Consider the following 25,159-nt stretch of genomic DNA (forward strand, 5'->3'; position numbering starts at 1 on the left):
AGTAACGACAAAGTTTCTTACCGGTTCTTCTTGATAGAATTTAACATTTCAACCAGTGGCAACTTTTAATTAGATGTATTAAACTATTAGTTTGTAATATTTAATGAGTTACTAAGTCCCACCGTACCACGTAGTACTTTAAATCGTTATTTTACTATTATATTGTACTAATGAAACTACTGCTTAAATGTAAATTATATTAAAAATAACCGCAAGAAACTCAGTTATATTTCATTCTTATTTAAATGCATATTAACTATATAATTAAATTGATATATGCCATACGAAAATGACCTAAAACGCAAGCTTATTTTTTCATAACAATTATTTTGTTTTATATAATCTTATACGGAATAATATGCTTTGTATTATTTATAATTGTGGCTATATTGTACATTTCATAATAATATCAGCCCGAAGTACAAGAGGCGTCCAGGTGTAATCAGTGTTCTGGCCTCCCCTGATAATTTTCCTCCAGGTCGAACACAATGTTTTAAGAGGCCTTTTGAGGTACCTCACTCTTGGTCTACCACTACGATGAGCATTACAGTCTAAGTAATTTACACTCCATATCATGTCCCTGAGTTATATGTACTTCCACACTGAGTTAAAGACCTATGAAAAAGAGTAACTACTGAGTTTCCTGCCGGTTCTTGTTAAATGACGATTCAAAAGTGCTTATAAAAGCCTACTTGAATGAAGTTTATTTTGATTTTGACACAAAATCATGTTTTGGTGCAAACGAGGTTTTGATCAGCTGGACACGTTTAAGTAATATTATATTACGCACAGCTTAGTGTCAAATATAGAAATGTAATAAATCTGAATTGAGATTATCTGAATGTACTTGATATATTTTTTTCTCGAAAGCAATCAACTGTTAAGTCTTCAAACGCGTGACGACCAAGGCCAGCGCTGGGGCGATGAAACTCGATACCATGGCCTGCAATAGTAATTAATGATATATTTTTTCACATTTACACTGACATATTGCCATTACTTTTTTTTCGATACTGTGTCATCATAATTAGCTGGCCAGTAATTTTGCAACGAAATACACTTTGAATTATTAATCTGTGCCCGCGGTTTCCATCACCCTTAAAGGGTTGATTGTCAGTTGTTAGGCATAAAAATCATGGCTTTCCATTGCGTTGAGGCTTGATTCATGGAAAATTTCATCAAAGTAGATTCAATGGTTTGCCGTAAAAGCGTCAAAAACAAACAGATCGACAGAGTTACTTTCCCATATATAACATAAATATAGTTTCATATTTTCACACAATTTAGATAGTTTACGTGACAAGCATGTATTTCATATTATATGTATGTACATATATGAAATATCTTGACAAGCATATCGAGTTTGACGTGACATTAAAAGTTATTCATTCAAAATTTCGCAAATGACTGATTTTAGTTTTCAACTTGGTACATGCATGTATAGGTTGAATGTATTATCAATATTCGTTGGATATTTTACCATAATAGCTATGATATATTAGGAATTCTATCTGTGTTTGACTTTGTGTTACAAAAACTTCAAGACAGATTGACATATATACATACCAATAAGTAATTATGCCTTGGAATAAGTTGAAGGGTATTTTATAAAAAATATACTTAATAATAATATTATTATCTTAATCATTAACCAATAATAACAACTAATATTCAAATATAATCTATACTGTGTCTTTGATAATCTGCAATCGAATCCTTGATTGTATTTGTTATAATCATAAATAATACTGTAAAAATTATTTACACTAATATCAACAATTTATAAATGTTTTCATTACATTTAAAAAGTTAAATATAAAGTAGAATAGTAAAATACAAATGCATTCGTTAATTGTGTTAATTATACTTATAAAACATATTTTCTTTTTTTCAGGTACGAATTAAAAAAATGTAAATATGGCGCTAAAATTAAAATACACCGACGAGAACGGTGTACTCCACATCGACATGAGCCCGACCGCGAGTCCCGTCGACAAACAGATATCCGATCCGAAGTTCGACACGATCAACAAACGCTTCGGACAGTACGACATATTCGGGGGGAAGTACGAGGATGGAGGGGAGAGCCAGTCGCTGTTCCGAAGCAGATACAACAGCTTTGAAGAGGAGCTCGCAAACACGCCGTACGCGTTCGCCACGGAACGATCTCTCCGGCTCGACGACCCGGTCCTAGACATCACTATCGACTCCCGGTACGACATATCGCCCTCCAAGGACATCGAAGATGATCGATTCTTCGAACGAGACGATCTATTCGGACCGAAAATCGATTTAAAGAAACAGGACACCGCGTTCACGGTGACGCAGCTGATCCACGCGCAGGATAGGTACTTCGATCTATCCTCTAGGACGAAGTATGAGTCTGGGATAAGCAAAGGGACAGTGAGGAGTATAGCGGATAGTTTCGAAGTGAAAAGTGCCCCGAGTTCCGCGAAAAGGACGGTCAGTGTTAAGACAGAAAGTGGCGAGGCGTTTAAAGTGTTGTCAGCTGACAGTGTTAAGGGAAGAACAGCGTCTAAGTCACCGTAAGTACACTATGAGATTTATATTTAACATTACCAAAATAAAGCTATCGAATTCTTATATTGCTTCAAGAAATATCTCGAAGGGATGAACGAGTATTCATTTCTGTTTTTGTGTGTAGGTATTAAATTTCAAGTCGGTCAAAAAGTGTTGAATATTGTTTAAATAAATTTAGATAAATGTTGTACATAAAAATATACTAATTGTGTTTATATTATTGGTTACATTACTATCATAAATAATATATATATAGTATCAAATCTGACAAAACATAATTTTTTTTAAATTAATTTACGATGAGTAGTTTTAAGCTGATATTTTAAAAGACAAAATACCGAGAAAATTCGTTGCGCAGTTTACTTACTTCTTTCTTTATCAATCATAATATTATCTATTAAAAACTTAACAGATACAAATAACTTAATATAAACACTATGAAATTTTTAATATTAAGTTTAAAAGAAATTGAGAATGGCGCCAAAACAAATTTGATATCGAACGTTCCGATCTATTTTAAAACGAAAGTTTCAGAATGCTGTTAATAATAAATTATAAATGAGACACTTAATTCTAATTTAGTTTCTTCAAAATGATAATTAAAGATTTCTTAAGCACTCTTGCGCATATTCGTAATAACAATTCAAGTTTTTTTGTTATAACGGTAATTGCGATGAAAGAGTAAATAAAAATTTTATACATATTTCGTACGGATCAAGGGCGTTCAAGCTAGTTAATTTGATATGTGCATTTATAAATATACCATTGTCTGTTTTTTCGTAACCTAACCAGCTAGACTTGAAGTTAATACTACTAACAGGCTCTTAACCTTTTGATAAAACACTATAAATATTTATACTAAAGACAAATTATCTCAAAATTCTTGTGGTATGGAATGGTGTCCGAAAACGTCAGTCAAAGCAAGAAAACGTACAGACTCACTTCGTTTTAAAGATGCATAAACATCTTTATAAAGTAATTTTTATTGTTCATTCAATAGATACATCACACAAATTAAATATCAGCTGATTGTTTATTTAACTTAATATACAAAAATACTAAATATCTAATAAATACAAAACTCATATTAATTATTTATATTAATTAATTACAGTGAGAATCTCTATCTACAACTCTATATCTATACTTCAATACTAATGTTATAAATGTGAAAGTAACTCTGTTTGTCGCTTTTTCACTGCCAAACCGCTGAACCGAATTTGATGAAATTTGTTGTGAAGCAAACTTTAACTCCAAGAAAGGACATAGGTTTTTTGCCTGACATATAACAATCAATCCCCTAAAAAGCGAACGAAACCACCGACGACCTCTAGTAAATATATACAAAACAAAATTAAAAACAGTTACTACAAGTCATGTTGGTCTGGAATGGTGACAAGAATACTAACAGTATTACTTAGATGAATTGCAATTTCGATGATCTAGACGAAAAATAAACTTATTTTAGTTTTAATAAGGTATTAAAACATTATATAATATAAAAATATATATAACAACAGCCTGCAAATTCCCACTGCTTCGCTAAAGGCCTCCTCTCCCTTTGAGGAAAAGGTTTGGAACATATTCCACCACGCTGTTCCAATGCGGGTTGGTGGAATGCACGTATGGCAGAATTTCGTTGAAATTTGACACATGCAAGTTTCCTCACGATGTTTTCCTTCACCGCTGAGCACGAGATGAATTATAAAGACAAATTAAGCACATTAAACAGCGGTGCTTGCCTGGGATTGAACTCGCAATCATCGGTAAAGATGCACTGGGCCATCTCGACTCTCTATTAAAACATTACATTACCAATATTGTTAAGGCTTTGAGTTGTATTCAGTGTCATTGAGTTCCTTAAAAACTAACCGAAGAAAAAGAAAGGCAATTTATTTATTCATCTCACACCTGACCTCTACTCCCGTGACTTATATTTAACTAAATATAAATAAATATTGGACAACACTACATACATCACTCTGATCCCAATCCCAATCTGATCAAATGAACTCAGATCCGATCCGACATCTGAATTCCGACTCAGAAGACTTCAGGAAGGATTTCTTTGTCAACTAAATCAAATTAAGTTGTGCCTTTACGGGACAAGCAGAGCATACATTAATAAATAAATATTGGACAACATCACATACATTTCTGATTCCAATGTAAGTAGCTAAAGCACTGGTGTTATGAAAAATCAGAAGTAACGACGGTACCACAAACACCTAGACTCAAGACAACATAGAAAATCCATGAACTTTTCTACATCGATCGAACCCGGGACCTCGGAGTGGCGTACCCATGAAAACCTGTATACACACTACTCGACCACGGAGGTCGTGAAAATATAATATAACTATTAAATAAAATTAATAACAAAGAGTTTTTACACTGTTCAACCTCAAACAATGCCTTTAAACACATTGGAATAAAAAAAAAGTTAAAGTCAATCAAACGTGACAAAGTAAGTTTTTATAAATTCAAAACGTAACGTTTTCGTCATCGATAACTACAATCACAAAACGCATTACATCTTTCGTAATATTCTTTAATGTTTTCGTAATGTAATGAAAAAAATAAAAAACACTTGTCATTGTGTTTACTAACGACCCGCCCCGACTTTGCACGGATGCAATGCTGATACTAAATATACTACAGAATTTGTTTATTTACTACATCACATTAGAAACTTCTAGAATGATCAGTGTCTTTACTATATTTTCCATGTATTATATACAAAAACCTTCCTCTTGAATCACTCTATCTATTAAAAAACCGCATCAAAAATTCGTTGCGTAGTTTTAAAGATCTAAGCATACATAGGGACAGACAGCGGTAAGCGACTTTGTTATATACTATGTATTGATTCTCCAGAATATACAACCACCCAGACAGTTTTTTTTTTTTCAAGTATATAATTTGGAATGAGCTATTCCGACTAAGAATCATGTGTTGAATTTATCTCACCAAGCTGCCCCAATGCGGGTTAGTGAATAAATATAAAATAAATAAACAAAATAAAGTAAGCCCTCATTGCTGTTTTATCATAATTTACATGACATGTGTTAATATATGGTATTGACAATCGGTTTTTCCAAACAATAGCTCGTACTTCGACTTCTCATCCGAAGAGTTCCTATTTCAGATTTTACAATTCAGGTCCATTTTGTTTTGACACCTGTCTGGAGGATACATATGTACGTCTCTTTCGATTATATATATATTGAAATAGCATTATTTCTCAATTAAATAATTTATCAGCCAAACTCAATCCAATACTGAATATAGATCTCTCCAAGGATGATATCCCGGTTTACCGCAATCTACATCCAGATACACATATATACTAAATAATCGTATTCAAACACTTTGCAAACTTTAAAGTTATAAAAATTATAAAAGTAATATTAATTATTTTAAAGGTTGCACACCACTCTTATCTAAATAAGGACTGCCACCCACAGAGACCGGTAACATTCATTTTTATTCAAACTAAAATAAAAGTCTTGACATTGGCATCAAAATACAAACGTATTATTTTTAAATTAAGAATACAATTGCTTTAAAACAACATCAAAATTCAATATATTTTTCACCTTTAACCTTCGTCTATTGACTAGTGGTCGGACAGACCACTGTTCAGTGATCATTTCATATATCATTATTGCTAAATTAAAAAAAAAAAACGTATCTTATTAATGCTCATAACTCTAATAATATTAATGCGATATATCTATATTGCTTTACGACCAAAGCATTGAATTGAATTTGGTAAAATTTCATATCAAACAAACTTGAACTACAAGTTACGACAGCCTTTTTTTGCCTTACACCTCATAACCAACCCCTAAAACGCCAGCGAATCCGCAAGCAAATATAATCTTTAAAATTAATTTCATATTTACACAAGAAAAGGCAAATACATTCGTCATACGAGTATATTACCCAAAGTCTAAGCAGCCTGAATCAGTAAGCCCTAAGGAAGGTGTTTTTTCGTTTTGTTTGTAAACTGTTCACTGTCATTTGATTAAACCTCACAATAGGTAATGAAAGTGGGGGAATAAATAGAGCACCTGTGTTAGGAGATACAGTTGTCATACAATAAAATATCCCGCGTTGATTGATTAATATCCCTTGATGTTGGTCGCTGCGACCATGGCGTCTGCGAACTACGACACTTGAAGGGTTTATTATTTTACGACCCGTATTTATTACTTGAAGGCCCAAGTTTGTACATGTTTGTGTGTTTGTTCATCAATACTATATAGACGAAAAATTAAGAAGACTTGGTGGTTATACCACAGCGGTATTCCAGTACTGGTTTCTGTATATAAAAAAAAAGTATATATTCAGCTTATTTGGTCTAAACAGTAAAGGTTGTAGCCTTCTTTTAAGTGCAGTATAGAACCTGTGCCAGACAACACCGCTCTCCCATATCAATATCTTATATAAGCATATATATTATAAGCGTGTGTGTTTGTGTGTGGGAGTGTGTGTTTATATACATTTATATGGCTTTAGTTTTTGCAAATGTTATTAGTTGAAAACTCTTCATTACATTAAAATCTGACCTTATGCTTAAAACTAGTAGGTATATTTGTGTATCAGCTCCAAGGATGATAACAAGTATCTAAGGACGTTTCTTTAACGTTATGCCTCAGGTTGCAAACACAAAACTTATCAACAATAATTCATGTCCGTTACAAAAAATAACCCTGAAGGTGTTTTTAAGACAAAAATCCAGCGTTTGTACTTACAAACACATAAATCATATTTTTATTAATCGCTAGCTATTCCGCTCGGTTTTAATTGCATGAAACGATGAAATCCGCAGGTCGATATTTAATGTATACTAATATTATAAATGCGAAAGTATTTCCATCTGTCTGCCTAGTAAGCTTTTTAGATTTCATTAGATTCTAAATGAAGGCAGAGATAACAGACCACGCCGAAGTATTACAGGGAATCAAATGGTAATTGAAATTGAATTGTTTTCCAATTTTCAAAACGAAATTTCACTTACAGTCAAAGTCAAAAGTCAAAAATATTTATTCAGTATGGAAGTGCTACTCTTGCTTATGGATAGTCAAAAATCTACTAAAATTCAGCGGTGCTTGCCTGGGTTTTAACCCGCAATTATTGGTTAACATGCACGCGTCCTATCCTCTGGGCCATCTCGGCCTAAATTTAATTTAATCATTTCAAAATTATTATTTTCTTTTGGACTTTACAGCGTCACCGGGCGAGATAAATATTAAAAATACTGCAACTTTTGAAGTGTTGAGAAGTGAAAACTTAAGGGGTCAGAGCACGAGGGTGCTACCCACATTTCTGGCAGCCCTTAGGACATTCAAATAATACGGCTTTAACGGTGTAAACACCATTGGATTGTATACTCAATTATACACAATACACACATTATATGAAGTAGATATTTGATTAAAATATAATTACATTTATATATCCTGTCTGATAAAATCATTAATTCTAGCTCTACGTTATTTTTTTTATCTTTACGTAATCTTGTTCCGTACATCCTAATACATATTCATTATATATAAACTTATGTTTTAGTTTTAAATACTAATTTTATTCATTGTCTTTGCTTAGTCATGAATCAACTAACAGTTAACAGCAACACAAAATATACTTTGAAAGGTTTAAATCAGATTCACTGTAAGCCATAAATGCGAAAGTAATCTATCTATCTCTTTCTCTCTCTCCCCCTCTCTCTCTGTTGCTATTTCACCAAACCACTAAATGAAGTTGGGTGAAACTTTGTGTGAAGCTAGCTCGGAGTTCAAGAAAGGACATAGTTTACTTTTTATGGCCGAAATACCACGATCAACCCCAAAATACCGAGAAATAACAAAAACAAAAAACAAATAAAAACGGCTTTTCTCAAAACAATCAAAGAAATCCCTCTTTGATTCCTTTAAAGTGGTAAAGTACTCGCAAAACCGTTGGTCCTGCGAATAATATTCCATCGTATCTCATTCGCTGTCCTGTGACACTATAACAGTTCAATAGAGTAGAATCTGCGCATGCGCACATGTGCTCTATTGTACGCCCTTCGTATTTGGTTGATATCTCTTTTAATTAAAAAAATACTAGAGAAATTAATAACAAAATAGTTCAGCGCCTTTGCTTGCCAATTGACTTTTAAATGTTCAATAAAAAAACATATGTTTAATTATTTATTTTCTTCAAAGATTGCGGTAGAACTTGTGCCACTAAACGAACACTCGTTACACTAAATGTGTCACTCTAGTGTCTCATTTGTGATCTTTACTTAAACATTCCATGTGGCGCCATGTTCTTTTATGTATCCAGTGAAAGCATGACTTAGTACTGTTAATTAACTACCTAATTCCTAGTACGCCTGATATGTAGGTTAAGTCACTATCGATTACGCTTAATTTATCGTCCTAGCGTCACACTGTACACTTTATATTGTTTTGGTCTATGACGACTAGTCGAGTAGTGTACACCGGTTTTCATGGATACACTCTGAGGTCCCGGGGTTCGATTCCCAAATCGGTTTAGAAAAGTTCATTAGTTTTTTGGTTGTCTTGAGTCCGGGTGTTTCTAGTACCGTCGTTACTTCTGATTTTCCATAAAACTAAGTGATTTAGTTATTTATATATTGATGAGAGTTATGTATGTGATGTTGGACAACATTGGACAACATCACATACATTACTCTGATCCCAATGTAAGTAGCTAAAGCACTTCTGCTATGGAGAATCAGAAGTAACGACGGTACCAGAAACACACAGACCCAAGACACCATAGAAAACTAATAAATTTTCTACATCGACTCGACCGGGAATCGAACCCAGGACCTCGGAGTAGCGTACCCATGAAAACCGGTGTACACACTACTCGACCAAGGATAATGTCCAATATTTATAAAATTGATATAAAATATTTTACTGATGAAATAAATTATATGACATTTAATTCCTTGAAGGTCACACTATAACCAAAAAAAAGTAACAAAAGGATAAAAAAGTTCATCAATGAAAAGTCGCAAAGTAAACAACAAGTAAAATAATAAAGACATGATTTGTTTGCACGAGTAATTAATATGCCTTTACTTGGAATTATTATTATTTATACATAAAGCCCAATATGATAGTGCATGGAAAGACTACCTGTAAATAGAACATTTTCCTCGATATATTTCTAATATAATTTTTTATGTGATGATGTATCTACTGTCGGTGGTCCTAATGAAAATAAAATAAAGCGTCTCTCGACCTTGACGTCCGTGTCTGATTTATTTTTCACCAGTTTCCGCCCGCAGTTGGAGGGGATGGTTAGTGTAACCTATGTAACAATTTAATTTGCATTATAAATCTTACATATAAGAAAATAACCCTGGTATTATCTGTGAGATAACGTCAATCAAAGCCTTTTATTATTATGATCAACCGATCGCTATGAGCTGTCTAATAAATACAATGTCATAAGACATTGGGTCTTACAAAATGACAATAAAATGATAATTAAGTCTTTAATAATGTTTACTGGCTATATACATTTTTGTTATCGTTTGACACAGTTTACTTCTATTCTAGAGTAGTCTCGAATAAGTTATAGTTATATATATAGTTATATCGACAATAAAATCCTTTGACATCGTTACATTTTGTATGATATTGATAATAATTACTGATAGGAGAAAATCTGCCCGATTGAGCCAGTAAAATACTTTATCAGCAACAGCCTCTAAATTTCCATCTTCTGGACTTAGACACCTCAATTTGAAGAGGTTTTAGAGTTCGCTACACCACATTCCGTTGCTGAATACACATGTAACAGAATTTAATTGAAATTAGATACATGCAGGTATCCTCATATTTTCCTTCACCACCAATTATGAGATGAATTACAAAACCAAATGAAGCACATGAAAATTTATTATAGCTTGCCTGGGTTTGAATCTGCAATCATCGGTTGAGATGCGTTCTAACCGCTAGACAATTTCAATTGTATATTTATGATATTATATGTATATATTACAGAAAGCACACAATTATACTATTTAGCTAATACCACGCAATAGTTACAAACAAAATGAATATTTGTATATTTGTACTGTTAAGTAACGTTTAAGTTCATAACTTAGACAATAGTTTTGTAATAACATTTTGTGATTTTGATTCGTTGGTCAAAATTGTTCACGCTCTGTATAATATATTTCGTAAGTACATAAGACGGTATGTGAAAACGAGACAGCTATAGTTATATTAAACGAATTTTTATAATCGAAATATATTTGCCAATTTTGAAATTAATTTATTCACAAGTTTTATTATAGTTTTAAATATTCATTTGTTTGGTAACTGCTACCATTTAGTTATTTATTCGGAAATACATTTCATTTTAGACTATTATATTTTTTTATGATGGCTTACGATGTTTAATTTATAACATTATATATGATACTTCTTTGAAATTAAATTACTATTAAAACGAAATAAATGATATTAAAAACCAATCAAACTTAATTCAATTATATTTATTTATATAAGATATAATTACTATAAAATAAACGTGTTATTTCTTGATCTGATCATGCTAAAGAGAGACAGACTTATCTCTTACGCCAGTTTAGTATTATATTCGTTTACTCTCTTTGTCTGTTACTCTACATATAAAAAGATATAGAAAGTATTTGACAGTAGAGTAGAATGTTTGGTGTATCCGGTATCAGCAGATTTTCGAAATATTTTATTGTCAAGCATTAAATAAATAGTTATAAACATAAATAAGACTTTTTTGTTAACTTGTAGCTTAGGGTCGATCATCTTCCTTGCGGCCCGTGAATGTTTTGTAAAAAAGTTGACAAATAAATACATCATCACACTAAAATTTGTGTAAAGTCAGTTTCCTATTTAGGTCAGACATATAAAAATAATGTAAGTATTATGTGTATCGTACGAATTAAATTCTGTATCTTTTAATAATTTTCAACAGCATTATTTTTTTTTCTATGGAATATGACTAATTAACACTAATTATGCGTAGGTATATCGGGCTTCTAAGGTTAATATCATGACTGCGGCCTATACTTTATTTTGCCAACTTGTGGGCCTTGCCTACCAAAAGGTTGCCGACCGCTGCTTTATAGAATTATAAATCGGAATTCAGTTTACTGGAATTATTTTAAGAAAAAAATATTATTTTCAACGTAATTGAATAATGTTTTAATAATGACAAATTATATTATTAATAATGAATTATAGACTTAATAAGATATAGATATATGTCATGTCAATTGTAAGAAGCAGTAACTATACACCACAAGGGCTCGGTGTATAATTATGTACTACTTATTGACACACGACAAACCCGTAAGTAGTCAATATCACTTGTCCAGATAAAACCCTAGGTCACCTTTGCTTCTGTTTAGGAACGGAGCTCATAAGGCCGCAATAAATGTAAAGTAAAGTAGTAAAGTAACAGCCTGTAAATTTCCCACTTCTGGGATAAGGCCTCCTCTTCTATTAAGGAGAGGGTTTGGAACATATTCCACCACGCTGTTTCAATGCGGGTTGGTGGAATGCACATGTGGCAGAATTTCGATGAAATTAGACACATGCAGGTTTCCTCACGATGTTTTCCTTCACCGCCGAGTACAAGATGAATTATAATCTCAAATTAAGCACATATATATAGCGGTGCTTGCCTGGGTTTGAACCTGCAATCGGTTAAGATGCACGGGTTCAACCACTAACCACTGGGCCATCTCAGCTCAATTAATGTGTTGCTACAATAAGCTCCTTGATAACAAAGTAACAAAGGTTGCGGTTTTAACATATCCGATACCGCAATACATTACATAAGAAAAAATATATACAAGTCATTTAATTATAATATATAAGAATAGATTATACAGAAAAGTAATGTTGACAAATCATGACCGCGTGGAATGATGGCGCGAATTGCGATTCTCTAAAGGTTGAACTGGACTAGACCTCCTGTTAGGGGAAACGAATTTACAGTTTAATTGTTTAGTATAAATTGTTTTCAACTATGACTAAAGTTAGAAACAGTAAGTGACGAAACTAAGGAGGTTCTCCTTGTAAAAAGTATTCATATGTTGTTCCAAGATGTGGTCTTGTATGTATATCAATATAATACTACCACGCGAGTAGGTGCATTCTATTTTCAAAAACTGACATTATATTTTCTGACGTTTGATTTGTCAAATGTTTATCGTGTAAAAAAAACGATCGTTCAACCAATACATTTGTTAAATATGTTTGTGTGTTTTTTCTTCACCAAAGTACCGGAAAATACAAACAATTGTCTAACTATAGTTTAAGTTGAGGTAATAACGCTCAACTTTTTTTTTCTTAGACAAAAAAAACTTAATGACATTGTTTTTTAGCTGACCTTACCAAGGCCTGTGGTTACGTCTCAGTTGCGTTTAATTGTTTATTCTCATTGATATTGTTCTGCGGTTAGTACAACAAAATGTTCATTATATTATTATTAAAGTCACAAGTTGATATGAAAATGGAAATCAGCTGCGTATAAAATGCTATTTACAAAAGAGATCATGTAATTTGAGTTCGGCTTTGATCGGCGCGAAACCGTCCATTTTCGCGCGCAACCATCTGTCACAGTGACGGTTGACATGCGCATGCGCACACAACGTTGAGTTTCGAAATGAGATCGTTGTAGTTTTATGAAACAATAGATATTATTATGATTGATATCTGAACATCGTAATAAATGCAACAATTTTAGATTTAAATCTATGAAAGATTGAGCGTAAAAATCTGTTGATCTTAACTCACAGTAGAAATAAATTGGTTTTAGGTTATTTAAAAAAAGGCAAAGTCTTCATTACTTATAAATTTAACTTGGCCAATTTAAAAAAAATACAGTAAATACGGCATATTACTCAACACCGTATTATATAGGCGATAAAAGCGTAAGGTTAGTTCTTATTGAACTTCAGATATGATATATTTATGAAATATTATTTAATTACCGAAGTCTTTTCTTGGTGGTAGGGCTTTGTGCAAGACCGCCTGGGTCGGTACCACCCACTCATCAGATATTCTACCGCTAAACAACAGTACGCAATATTGTTGTGTTCCGGTTTGAAGGGTGAGTAAGCCAGTGTGACTACAGGCACTAGGGACATATCATCTTAGTTCCCAAGGTTAGTGGCGAATTGACGATGCAAGGAATAGTTACTATTTCTTACAGCGTCATTGTCTATGGGTGATGGTGACCACTTACCATCAGGTGGCCCATATGCTCGTCCGCCAAACTATTCCATAAAAAAAATTCAAGTTTTACATATACTAGACAGTTTACACGACAAATACCATTGGACAGAGTTCAACTGGATGACCAACAAACTTACGTGCTTTGGGAGCCTTTTTACTTTTGCTAAGGAAATGTACACAATTCCAACTTCCAAAATCTGGGTTGCTCTCGTCACTAGCCATGTAAAGTATTAAGCTGAGGCTTAAAATGTATTTATAATACTTTTAATGCGTAAAACAAAGCGCTCGGTAACTATTATTAAACAATGTCACTTATAAAACATACGACACTGTGATTGAGACCGAACACAGGTATTGTCGTACTATAGCTGTGCGTTACATCATTATATAATTTATAGTGCCTCGTTTACCTTAAGATACATGAATAAGCAACTATAGAATTGGAAAAACTAAATTGACATAACATTCACACAGACAGATAACGAAATATTAAACTAAATGACCTTACAGTGTAATTTGTGTTCGTATTTTTTGTTTTACGTATAATATTAATGTCAACGACACACAAATAGTTTGTTTAAATCATTGTTACAAGTTCATAAGGTTCAAAATTCAATAAAAAAAATTATATTATAACGTGCGACCCGCCCCCGCGCCCGGCTTAGCAAAGGTACAATAATGATAATAAATATTCTACAGAATATCTTACAACGTTTTTATTATAAAAATGTTTATATGTATTGATGATAATGATGAAGAAAATTAAAAATAAATTAACCGAATTTGAAATATGACGCAGAGTAAATTGTTAACATAAAAATCATAAATATGTCGGAGATGTCAATAATACGGATGGTGATTTGACGAATCGCAAGCGTTGTCAGCATTGCATAACGCTTCGACGGAGTCTAGATCGGTCGGTGCGAGTCGGCGACAGACCACTTCAGTGCTAGCCACCGTACAGGCAACTCGTCTATAAACTGTCTTACGACTCGTCGTTATTATTGTGATTTAAAAAGTGTATACAAGTAAATCGTTTGAGTGATAACGGAACTTTTATTAATTAACCGCACCCGCATAACGTCCACACATAATGTCCGATTGTGAGAACAACCACTCAAATCAACCACCTCTGCCGTTAAATATAATTTCTTAAAATCAACATTCCGATTTAAAATAATCTTTTTACGTTAGACAGTCCATTTGTGTGACTATATACATGGATCCGTTAAACTCGTGAAACAGACTAAAAGAATAAATTAATATTGTTTTTAATTTACCCTATTATTAACTCTTACTGTTTGTTGTTCTAGGTTAAGGATTAACAAGGAAATGACTACAATTATTCTTGGCTTTAAAATTCAATATAGTTTATTATCTCAACTGTACCGATCAATCTCATTCGTGTCTTCTCCATCCTATGTGACAGTGGCGAAATAATCTGTGCCCTGTCGGCACAACTAAAAGCCATTAAACTAAGAATTGAATTGAACTTTACATTGAGAACCAATTGTTAGTAGTCTTGATATGGTACCCAAACCTCAAGACCAGTTATTATAGATAAATAGCATGGTCGAGTGGTGTGTACACCGGTTTTCATGGGCACGCTACCCTGAGGTCCCGGGTTCGATTCCCGGCCGAGTAGATGTAGATTACCATTAGTTTTCTATGTTGTCTTGGATCTAGGTGTTTGTGGTACCGTCGTTACTTCTGATTTCCATAACACAAGTGCTTCAGCTACTTACATTGGGATCAGAGTAATGTATGTGATGTTGTCTCATATATTTATTATTTTATTCATTCGTTCTCGTCGTACAATGTGAAGGCAATCTCAACCTATAGTAAACATATGAGCAAATATAGATTGATCTCTTGACGTGTTTTCCGCGGCTAAATGTTACTGGGTTACTGAGGCTATTGACAAACCGAGTAAAGTGTTTTTATTAGCCCGTTACTTACGTACGTGTACCATACACGTACTTAAGTACTAAATTACAAAAGAAAATATAATTATTAAAATAACTTGGATTTTGGTTTTAATTAAAACGTAGTTTGAACATATTAATTAGGTCAAAATAGTTAAGTAATAATTCGATTATTTTTTATACAAATAACAAATTAATTACGAAAATATTTAACCACAAACCAAAAATACCGCACAAATTCCATCCACGCGGTAAGAACGGGCTCTTGTTATTTTTCCAGAAATTCCTTGTCATAACTACTTGCATAGTTAAGTAAATGCTCAGTAATTATATCGATCAGCGGTAACTTAATAATTACTTAGTAACTTAGAACTCGTGTAAACTTTGATAATTAGATATCAATCAATCTATCTACTATCAATGAGATCTAATATCCAGTAATAAACTTGAAAGTCACCGCAGAACAAGATCTTTAAACGAGTGAGAAGTGAGTTTTCACAGAATAGCGACGCACACGATTTTATTTAGGAAACAAAATTGTGAATTTGTTGTTTTACTTCTTTAATTGTTCTTCTTTCACATCTTATTTGTATTTATCACAGAATTAATATATTAAACAGTTTTCTGAATCACGTAAGCGTTTGGTTCATCCCGATATGATATATAGAGTCTAGACTGTTCAAATGTAGAGGCAGCATTAATGAATCCTTTTGTTTTATCTTATTCAGCTACGTATGTAGGTATATATAGGTATTATCCTAAAATGTATCAACTTGAACTACGTAAGTGGTTATGTGATTAGTATGAATATACAATTATACATACATTTAAATACAACATACCATAACGCAACGACTTACGGGGTCCTCAATTCCCCTGTATATATGTAAGTATATATTTAATGTTTGCTAAAAACAATTTTAAGTTTAATTTTAATTTATCGAATATAAATTATTATTTTATTTATTCTCTTATGGTATTCATTGAAGACGGTTTTTTTTTAAATTTGTTAGTATAGGAAGATACAGAATTCTTATGTTTGAACTATTAATCTCAACAAGCTTATGAGGCCATAGAACGTAGGTCATCAGTTCATTTCAAATTATTATGTCATAAAAGTATTTCTAAGGCTTTGAAATGCGGGTCGTCAACCTTGTGCTACCTACACGTACGAAACCGATCGTATATGGTGAAAACGAATTGACAACACGAATGAATCATATTAACTTAATGGTTAGAAAAATATGGAATACAGACAATTTTTTTTTAATCATTAAAAAAGGCAAAGGTAATCTGTATGCTACCAAAAAATAAGTTTTTTTATTAGTTTCGGTCTGTGGATCCACGTCTGCGGATCAAGGGATCACGTCACTTTATATTATTAATTATAAATAAATCATTTTATTATTATTATTCAGAACTTAATTTTTTTTAACAAAATAACTTTTTTAAGTTATGAATTTTTTAAATACGGAGCTGGATTATAATCACATATCTAAATTACTCTGCAACTATTGCCTACTTGGTTATATTTAATTAGTGATCATGGAAGAGTCGGCAAATAAATTAAAAGTTAAATGATAATAGAGGCAGGTAGAGCGTGCACATCATAGTGAAAATACTAAAACTAATAAGAAAACGAAAGCGAACGAAAATTCCCGGTACGACGCGTATATTTGTTAATATATATTTATGTATATTTGTTAATATACGATGACGAGATGGCCCAGTGGTTAGAACGCGTGCATCTTAACCGATGATTGCGGGTTCAAACCCAGGCAAGCACCGCTGATTCATGTGCTTAATTTGTATTTATAATTCATCTCGTGCTCAGCGGTGAAGGAAAACATCGTGAGGAAACCTGCATGTGACAAATTTCATAGAAATTCTGCCACATGTGTATTCCACCAACCCGCATTGGAACAGTGTGGTGGAAAATGTTCCAAACCTTCTCCTCGAAGGGAGAGGAGGCCTTTAGCCCAGCAGTGGGAATTTACAGGCTGTTGTTGTTGTTGTTTGTTTTTGTTGTTGTTAATATATATATTAAATTAAATTATTAATAATTGACATATTAACAAATTACACACTCTAACAGGGCTTTAAACTTGAAGGCAAAATCTAAATATGCTTTATTTAAAGCCTTCTACAAGTAGATATGAATTGTCATTTTACAATACTATGTTGTAAGTGACGCTAGCTTCGGAATTCAGATTTTGAGAAAAGCCGGCAAGAAACTCACTCGTTCCGTTGGATTTGGAGATTAGACTTTCGTTTCCTTCCTCTTATGAGGGTTGTAGTTTATACCTTCACACTGCTCAAATTCATTGAATACACTACACCGCTAAGCATAACAGATCAAACAAAATCCAGCACATGGAATGATAATATTGCTTAGTTGAATATGAGCTGACTTTGGAAAAGTATAAAGACGATCTTAGTAGTTACACTTTTCCGCCAAAACCAGTAACCGAGTTTTTTTATGCTATTTGTTAGGAGCATAGGGCCACCTGATGGTACTTACCAGATGGTACTTAGCCCATATGCTCGTAACTTACCACTTGACCACTTGGTCACCCCCGCCCATACACAATGGCGCTATTAGAAATATTAACCATTCCTTACATCGCCATCAAACTTGGGAACTAAGGTGTTATGTCCATTGTGCCTGTAGTTACACTGACTCACTCACCCTTCAAACCCGAACACAACAATACTAAATACTGTTGTTTGGCGGTAGAATATCTGATGAGAGGGTGATATCTACTCAGACGGGCTTGTAGAAAGCCTTACCACCAAAGTAAAAAAGATTTTTTGTCGTTTCTTTTGCGTAAAATCATTATTTCGGCGAATTTGTAAAATAGTCATTCATAAGTGCTTATGATACTTTATAGAAGTGTACATAATATATTGAACTATGCAAATGACGTAAGCGTTATTGCCTTGTTGTTTGCACATATGTAAACAATTGCATACGATTAATTATTATTAATCGATACCCACTCTCATAACCCACCTGAGCTTTCAAAATACCTACACGAGTCAAAAACTAACACTTGTGTAATTCGCACGATGAACTGAGATTACTTTAGAAGTGGCATGTACGAGTATATATTTTTACAATCATATAATGACATATACATTTAATAACATTGGAGTATATGTTTGTACTATAAATATAACCGCTTTTTACTAATTGCATGTGTATGTATACTTGGTAAATGTACGAAAATAACATGTTTTACAATTTTTGTCTATCTATTTTTTCTCGGCTATTGGTACGGCTGGACCGATTTTGATAGACTTTCACTGGCAAATAGCTGCTGTAATAAGGACTAACTTAGTCTATAATAATATTATCTATGTTAAATTCAAACGGGCTCAAAGTCACGTTCTCAGATAGTATGTAAATATAACTCTAATGTAAGCAGACAGCAGACATTGGCAAAATATCAGATCAGTGGGTAGTACACATACGGGCTAGTACAAATTCCTACCAGCTAGTAAGTAATAATAATACTATCTCACAGTGATATATCAGAGCTATATAAGGATATCAGTTACTTCTTAAAATATAGGTATAATAATTCCGATAGCATTTCCAAGTGTGTTTCGTTCTGAGGTCTTGCATGCAGCAAAACGATTAATGCAGTATTGTCTAGTTCAAAATTGCCAATCAAGATGTCGTCCATCCACGCAAATCAACCGTGCGAATAATTACAACTGTAATCACCTTTAAATGTCTTTTTATAACGCTTATAATTGAATATTATTATTATATAATAACATGTATTTACTTTCTATTTCAATGATACAGCTATGATTATTTTTGGAAATCAAATATGTACTATTTTAGTATATTTAGATTTTGTATTCTTGATATTTATGTAATACCAATTTATAATGTACAACAAAATTATTGTTTATTCCAGTACGCTTTGAAAAGTTCATTTTAATTCGTATAGATTTACACAGGGCCTTAAAATAGTTCTCAAAATCATTCCATTTCGTTGTAACTAACTGGATTCCAATTCAAAATTATTCCAGCTTCTCTATGATATGCTATGTTTTTATAAATACGGACAATATATACAAACTTTGGTCTAAAACAAGTCTAAACAATCAAAGGCAATCTAAATTTCATATTAGGTTGGGGAAAAAGTCTTTTCGCATATAGTATGTATGAACTTGTAATAAAATCTCTTTGGCTATACCATTTGTATCTGGCTGGTTTTGGTATCATTAAAAAGTTTTAATTTTAAAGAAGGCACTTCCAAATTCAAATTAGGAATTTGTGTGATTTTCATTTGTTTTTGTTGTTGTTAAAATGAGTGAATCTAAAGAAGAAATTCGGTACATTTTAAAATTTTACTATAAAAAAGGTAAAAATGCAACTCAAGCCGCGAAAAAAAATTGGGATGTTTATGGACCTAATGCAGTATCTGTGAGAGTAGCGCAAGTTTGGTTTAAGCGTTTTCAAGCCAGAAATTTTGATATCAAAGATGCATCTCGCTCTGGTCGCCCTGTTACGGACAAAATTGATGCCATTTTTGAAAAAGTGGAGCAAGATCGGCATATTAGTAGTTACGATGTAGCTGAAGAACTGGCAATTGACCACAAAACGGTTTTGACTCATTTGAATAAAGCTGGGTACACAAAAAAGCTCGACATATGGGTGCCTCATGAACTCACTGAAAGAAACCTAATGAACCGTGTACTCATTTGTGATTCTTTATTACGACGTAATGAAACCGAACCATTTTTGAAGAAGCTGATAACTGGTGATGAAAAGTGGATCACATACGACAAGAACGTGCGAAAAAGATCGTGGTCAAAGGCCGGTCAAGCTTCACAGACTGTGGCAAAACCCGGATTAACTCGCAACAAGGTAATGCTGTGTGTATGGTGGGATTGGAAGGGCATCATTCATTATGAGCTGTTACCGCCCGGCAGGACCATCGATTCAGAACTGTATTGCGAACAATTGATGAGATTGAAGCAAGAAATTGAGAGAAAGCGGCCAGAATTGATCAACAGAAGGGGTGTGGTTTTTCATCATGACAACGCTAGACCTCACACATCTTTAGCCACTCAACAAAAATTACGAGAGTTTGGCTGGGAGGTATTAATGCATCCGCCGTATAGTCCTGACCTTGCACCTTCAGATTTTCATCTGTTTCGGTCTGTGCAGAATTCCTTGGGCAGTGTCAGGTTAACATCACGAGAGGACTGCCAAAACCACTTGTCGCAGTTTTTCGATCAGAAGCCCCAAAATTTTTACAGCAATGGGATCATGTCACTACCAACAAGATGGCAAAGAGTTATGGAACAAAATGGCACCTACATACTTTAGTCAAATGTAAATAAACTATAAAAAAAACTTTTTGAATTTTCATATAAAATACGAAGAAACTTTTTCCCCAACCTATTACTATGATGGTAGAATCTATGTATAATGATTATTATATGTCATTATTAAATAAATAATTAACATGTAAAATATTTCAATATTTAAAAGTTTTTACTATATTATTTGTGGCTGTTTCCGCGTGATTGTTTCTGAAGTGATGACTTCTGATTAGTATGAACTCGTATCGACTTAATAGACAAACATATGCTGAGTGTTAGCTAGTATATATGTATACAAACGTTTACTCCTTACAGTTATTAAAACAAATTATAAAACGGTTTTTGATTCTCCAGTTTTTTATTATTATTACTTATTTTTACTATAACATTATATTATTATGAATGAGTTTAAATAAATAGTAATCCTATATAAAGAGTTTCTTGCCGGTGGTTGTTCCACTTAATGAAGTTTTATAAAATGACGCTTCAAACATGTTTGTGAAAACCTACTTCAATAGAGTTTATTTAGATTTTGATTTTATTGTCTAAATTGCGATTCAAGGGATAAATACTGTTCATTGGATTCATGATTCATGTAGTAGCTATATTTATATATGTGTATAATAACAAAATTCAACTGTTTATTACCATAATGTTGTCTTAAATTTTCGCGATTATTACACATTTAAATAAAACTAATTATAACGGATGAATCGCGTATATTAATTATTTTTAAACATCCGGGTAGACCCGTGACCACGAACACTGCAAAGTGCTCGAAACGTCGGGATGTTTAAAAATAATTAATATACGCGATTCATCCGTTATAATTAGTTTTATTTAAATGTTTATTACCATTTGAAGCATTGTTATATTTTATTTCTTTGTTTAGTTAATACCCAAACATTATTCTGATTTACATATAATAATGAGAACATTTTTATCAGCAGTTATTTTAGGATATAAATCATCTTTATAACAAAGGTCATTGACATTCAAATTAGTCAAAGCAATTGTTTAAAATACATATGTAGATATAAATTCTAAAATCAAATTAAAAATGACGATAAATTCCAAAATTTTCTCTTGTCTGTGAAAAAATGGATCTCTCTAACAGTACATGTGTCTCCGTAATCTTATAACCTGAGTTCCTTCAAACGAGGCGTAAATAGCCATCTTGCTAGCCAGACTAATGCAGTTCATTCTCTCTGACTGTACTGATCATATTCGTCTTCGGAGTCCAGTACCATTCACAGTTACCATAATACAACAACAGCCTGTAAATTTCCCACTTCTGCGCTAAGGCCTCCTCTCCTCTTGAGAAAAGTTTGGTACATATTTCACCACGCTATTCTATGCGAGTTGGTGGAATACACATGTGACAGAATATCTATGAAATTAGACATACGCAGGTTTCCTCACGATGTTTTCCTTCATCACAATCAAATCACAAATTAATCACTTGAATATTCAGTGGTTTGAACCCGCTATCATTGGTTAAGATGCACGCGACCCTCTGAGCCATCTCTGCTCATAGCACAAATGAAATTGAATATCAAATTTAGAACCAGACATCTTCTATATTCACGTGTCAACCGCTGGAGCATCTCAGCTCTTTCAAGCACTAATCAGATCGTGATAAACTACGGATATAACTCAGGCGTTTGACGTCAATTACTTTGATATACAACTAGTTTTAATGCAACTTTTTCTTAACAGTGATTTACACTTAAACAGAGCTGATACTTCGTCGTTTAAATAACCTTTAAAGAAGTATAAAATTAATGATTGTTTTATCTTTGTAAATTATAACATATGTGTAGTTTAAGCTATATTATTGTAAAGTTTCAATAACTCCATTCAGTACTTTTTACGTGAACGAGCTACAAGCATCCATACATACAAACTATTGTCTTTATAATATTAGTAAGGATTTAATCGATTTGCTTTTAACTCTTCTATATTATAGAATATAAACAGTTCTTCTATCTATACAATATATTCTGATACTTACTTGGTGGTAGGGCTTTGTGCAAGCCCGTCTGTGTAGATACCACCCATTGATCAGATATTCTACATCGAAATAACATTACTCTGTATTGTTGTGTTCCTATTTGGAGGGTGAGTGAGCCAGTGTAACTACAGGCACAAAACATAACATCTTAGTTCATACTAGTGACGAATTGAAAAAAAAGATTTAAGTAATTAGAAATGGAATGTTCCAAATATAAATTCAAAAATGTAATCATTAATATTAAAACAAATAAAAATTTTGTTACAAATTAACGATTGCGTAACAAAGTGTGTGGTATTTTGTAAAAGAAACGATAAAATAATTACGCGCTATACCGTTTTGTTCTGTTATTTCGTAGCTAGAAAGCGTAGCATGTCAGCTGTGTTCAGTGGCTGTTGAGTAGCCGTTAGCAGTGGCATCGGCTACATCGTGTACCCATTAAACATTATCTTAGCAAAATCTGTACTAGTAAAAATGCGAAAGTAACCATGTTTATCCCTCTCTCTCTCTTTCACGCAATAACACTCAGTCAAATTAAGGACGAAAAAGCTTAAATTACAAGGAAGTATATAGGCCATTTTCCCAAAATCTCTATTGATAAAAATGCGAAAGTAACTATGCCTATCCATCTCTCTCTTTCACGCAAAAACACTCAGTCAAAATAAGGACGAATAAACGCCTAAATTACAAGGATGTACCTAAATATAGGCTATTTTCCCTAAAACGTGGGGGTTGTTTTGGATGATAACTATGTATTTAAATGTACTCATGACTGTGACTATTGCGATTATGGCTTCCTAAATGATGTCCGTCAGAAAAGCCATTCTGAACAGTAGCAGTGACTGCTACAACTGCTAACTGCGCAGGATACTTTAGTGTACAAGCGTGTACGTAACCTCTGTTACTTGTAAGGCCCCTTACTAGTCGCGCAGTATACAGGTCCTTACATACTTTTCGAAGGACAAGAGGAAGGTACTCTGGTACTAGCAATTTGTTGAGTGTGAAGGAACCTGGAATTCGATCCCCAAAACTAATTTATTTAACTTCATTGTCTATTCCTAAATATGTGATGCAGATTTTTTTTAATGATAAACGCTGGGCTAAAGGCCTCCTCTCCCTTTGAGGAGAAGGTTTGGAACATATTCCACCACGCTGTTCCAATGCGGGTTGGTGGAATACACATGTGGCAGAATTTCTATGAAATATGTCACATGCAGGTTTCCTCACGATGTTTTCCTTCACCGTTGACCACGAGACAAATTAAGCACATGAATCAGCGGTGCTCGCCTGGGTTTGAACCCGCAATCATCGGTTAAGATGCACGCGTTCTAACCACTGGGCCAACTCGACTCGACTCAACTTTTAGGGGATTGACTGCTATGTGCTAGGCAAAAAATGGCTATGTCCTTTCTTAGAGTTCAAGTTTGCTACTTAGCAAAATATCATAAAATTCAGTTCATCGGTTTGGTCGTGGAAGAGCGACAGATAGACAGACAGCGTTACTTTCAAATATATACATATAATGAAATTGGAGTGTCTGTTTGTAATATTAAAATAGCCCTTTTTTACTCAATGCATATGTATGTTTACATGGTAAGTACATTAGTACATTTACCGAAATACCACATTAAATATTTTTGTGTGTCTGTCTGTTTGTTCCGGCTAATCTCTGGCGAACGGCTGGTAGGCTGTTGCATTCAAATTATTACTTAATTTTTAACCAATCGTAATTCAGAAATTAAGTAAAATTTATAAAAAAAAATGTTAAGACTCAAAATCTTTACGATTTAGTATTTCCTTCATTGTTTTTCTTCTTAAAGATATTTAAAGTCAAACCGAGTTCTTTTGATAACTTAACAATTACATGTCAACTTTAAGAATCACTTATACGTACTCACTGTACATATAACTGTTATATAAAACTGAGAATACATTAATAAATAACACAATATCCATCAAAACCTTGTAGCAATTACCTTAAAGTATTAAGATGTTCTAAATACGTGTTAGATTAGTAAAATAGTACGAGAGCTTCGAGTACTGTAATTACACAGCATTCAATTAGCAAGTAGGCG

General features: G+C 33.1%; 1 protein-coding gene across 1 annotated transcript in view; it reads left to right on the forward strand.

Annotated features, from left to right (window-relative positions):
• Nucleotides 1–1,917: 1,917 nt before the first annotated feature.
• LOC124540833 (protein stum) overlaps nt 1,918–25,159 on the forward strand; it is a 47,828-nt gene continuing 24,586 nt past the window's right edge. Inside the window, exon 1 of the mRNA XM_047118556.1 lies at nt 1,918–2,546. Coding sequence (XP_046974512.1) covers nt 1,918–2,546 — 629 coding nt within the window. The remainder of the gene's footprint in view (nt 2,547–25,159) is intronic.

This window comes from Vanessa cardui, chromosome 26 (genome assembly GCF_905220365.1).
Source record: "Vanessa cardui chromosome 26, ilVanCard2.1, whole genome shotgun sequence".
Taxonomy (NCBI): Eukaryota; Metazoa; Arthropoda; class Insecta; order Lepidoptera; family Nymphalidae; genus Vanessa; species Vanessa cardui.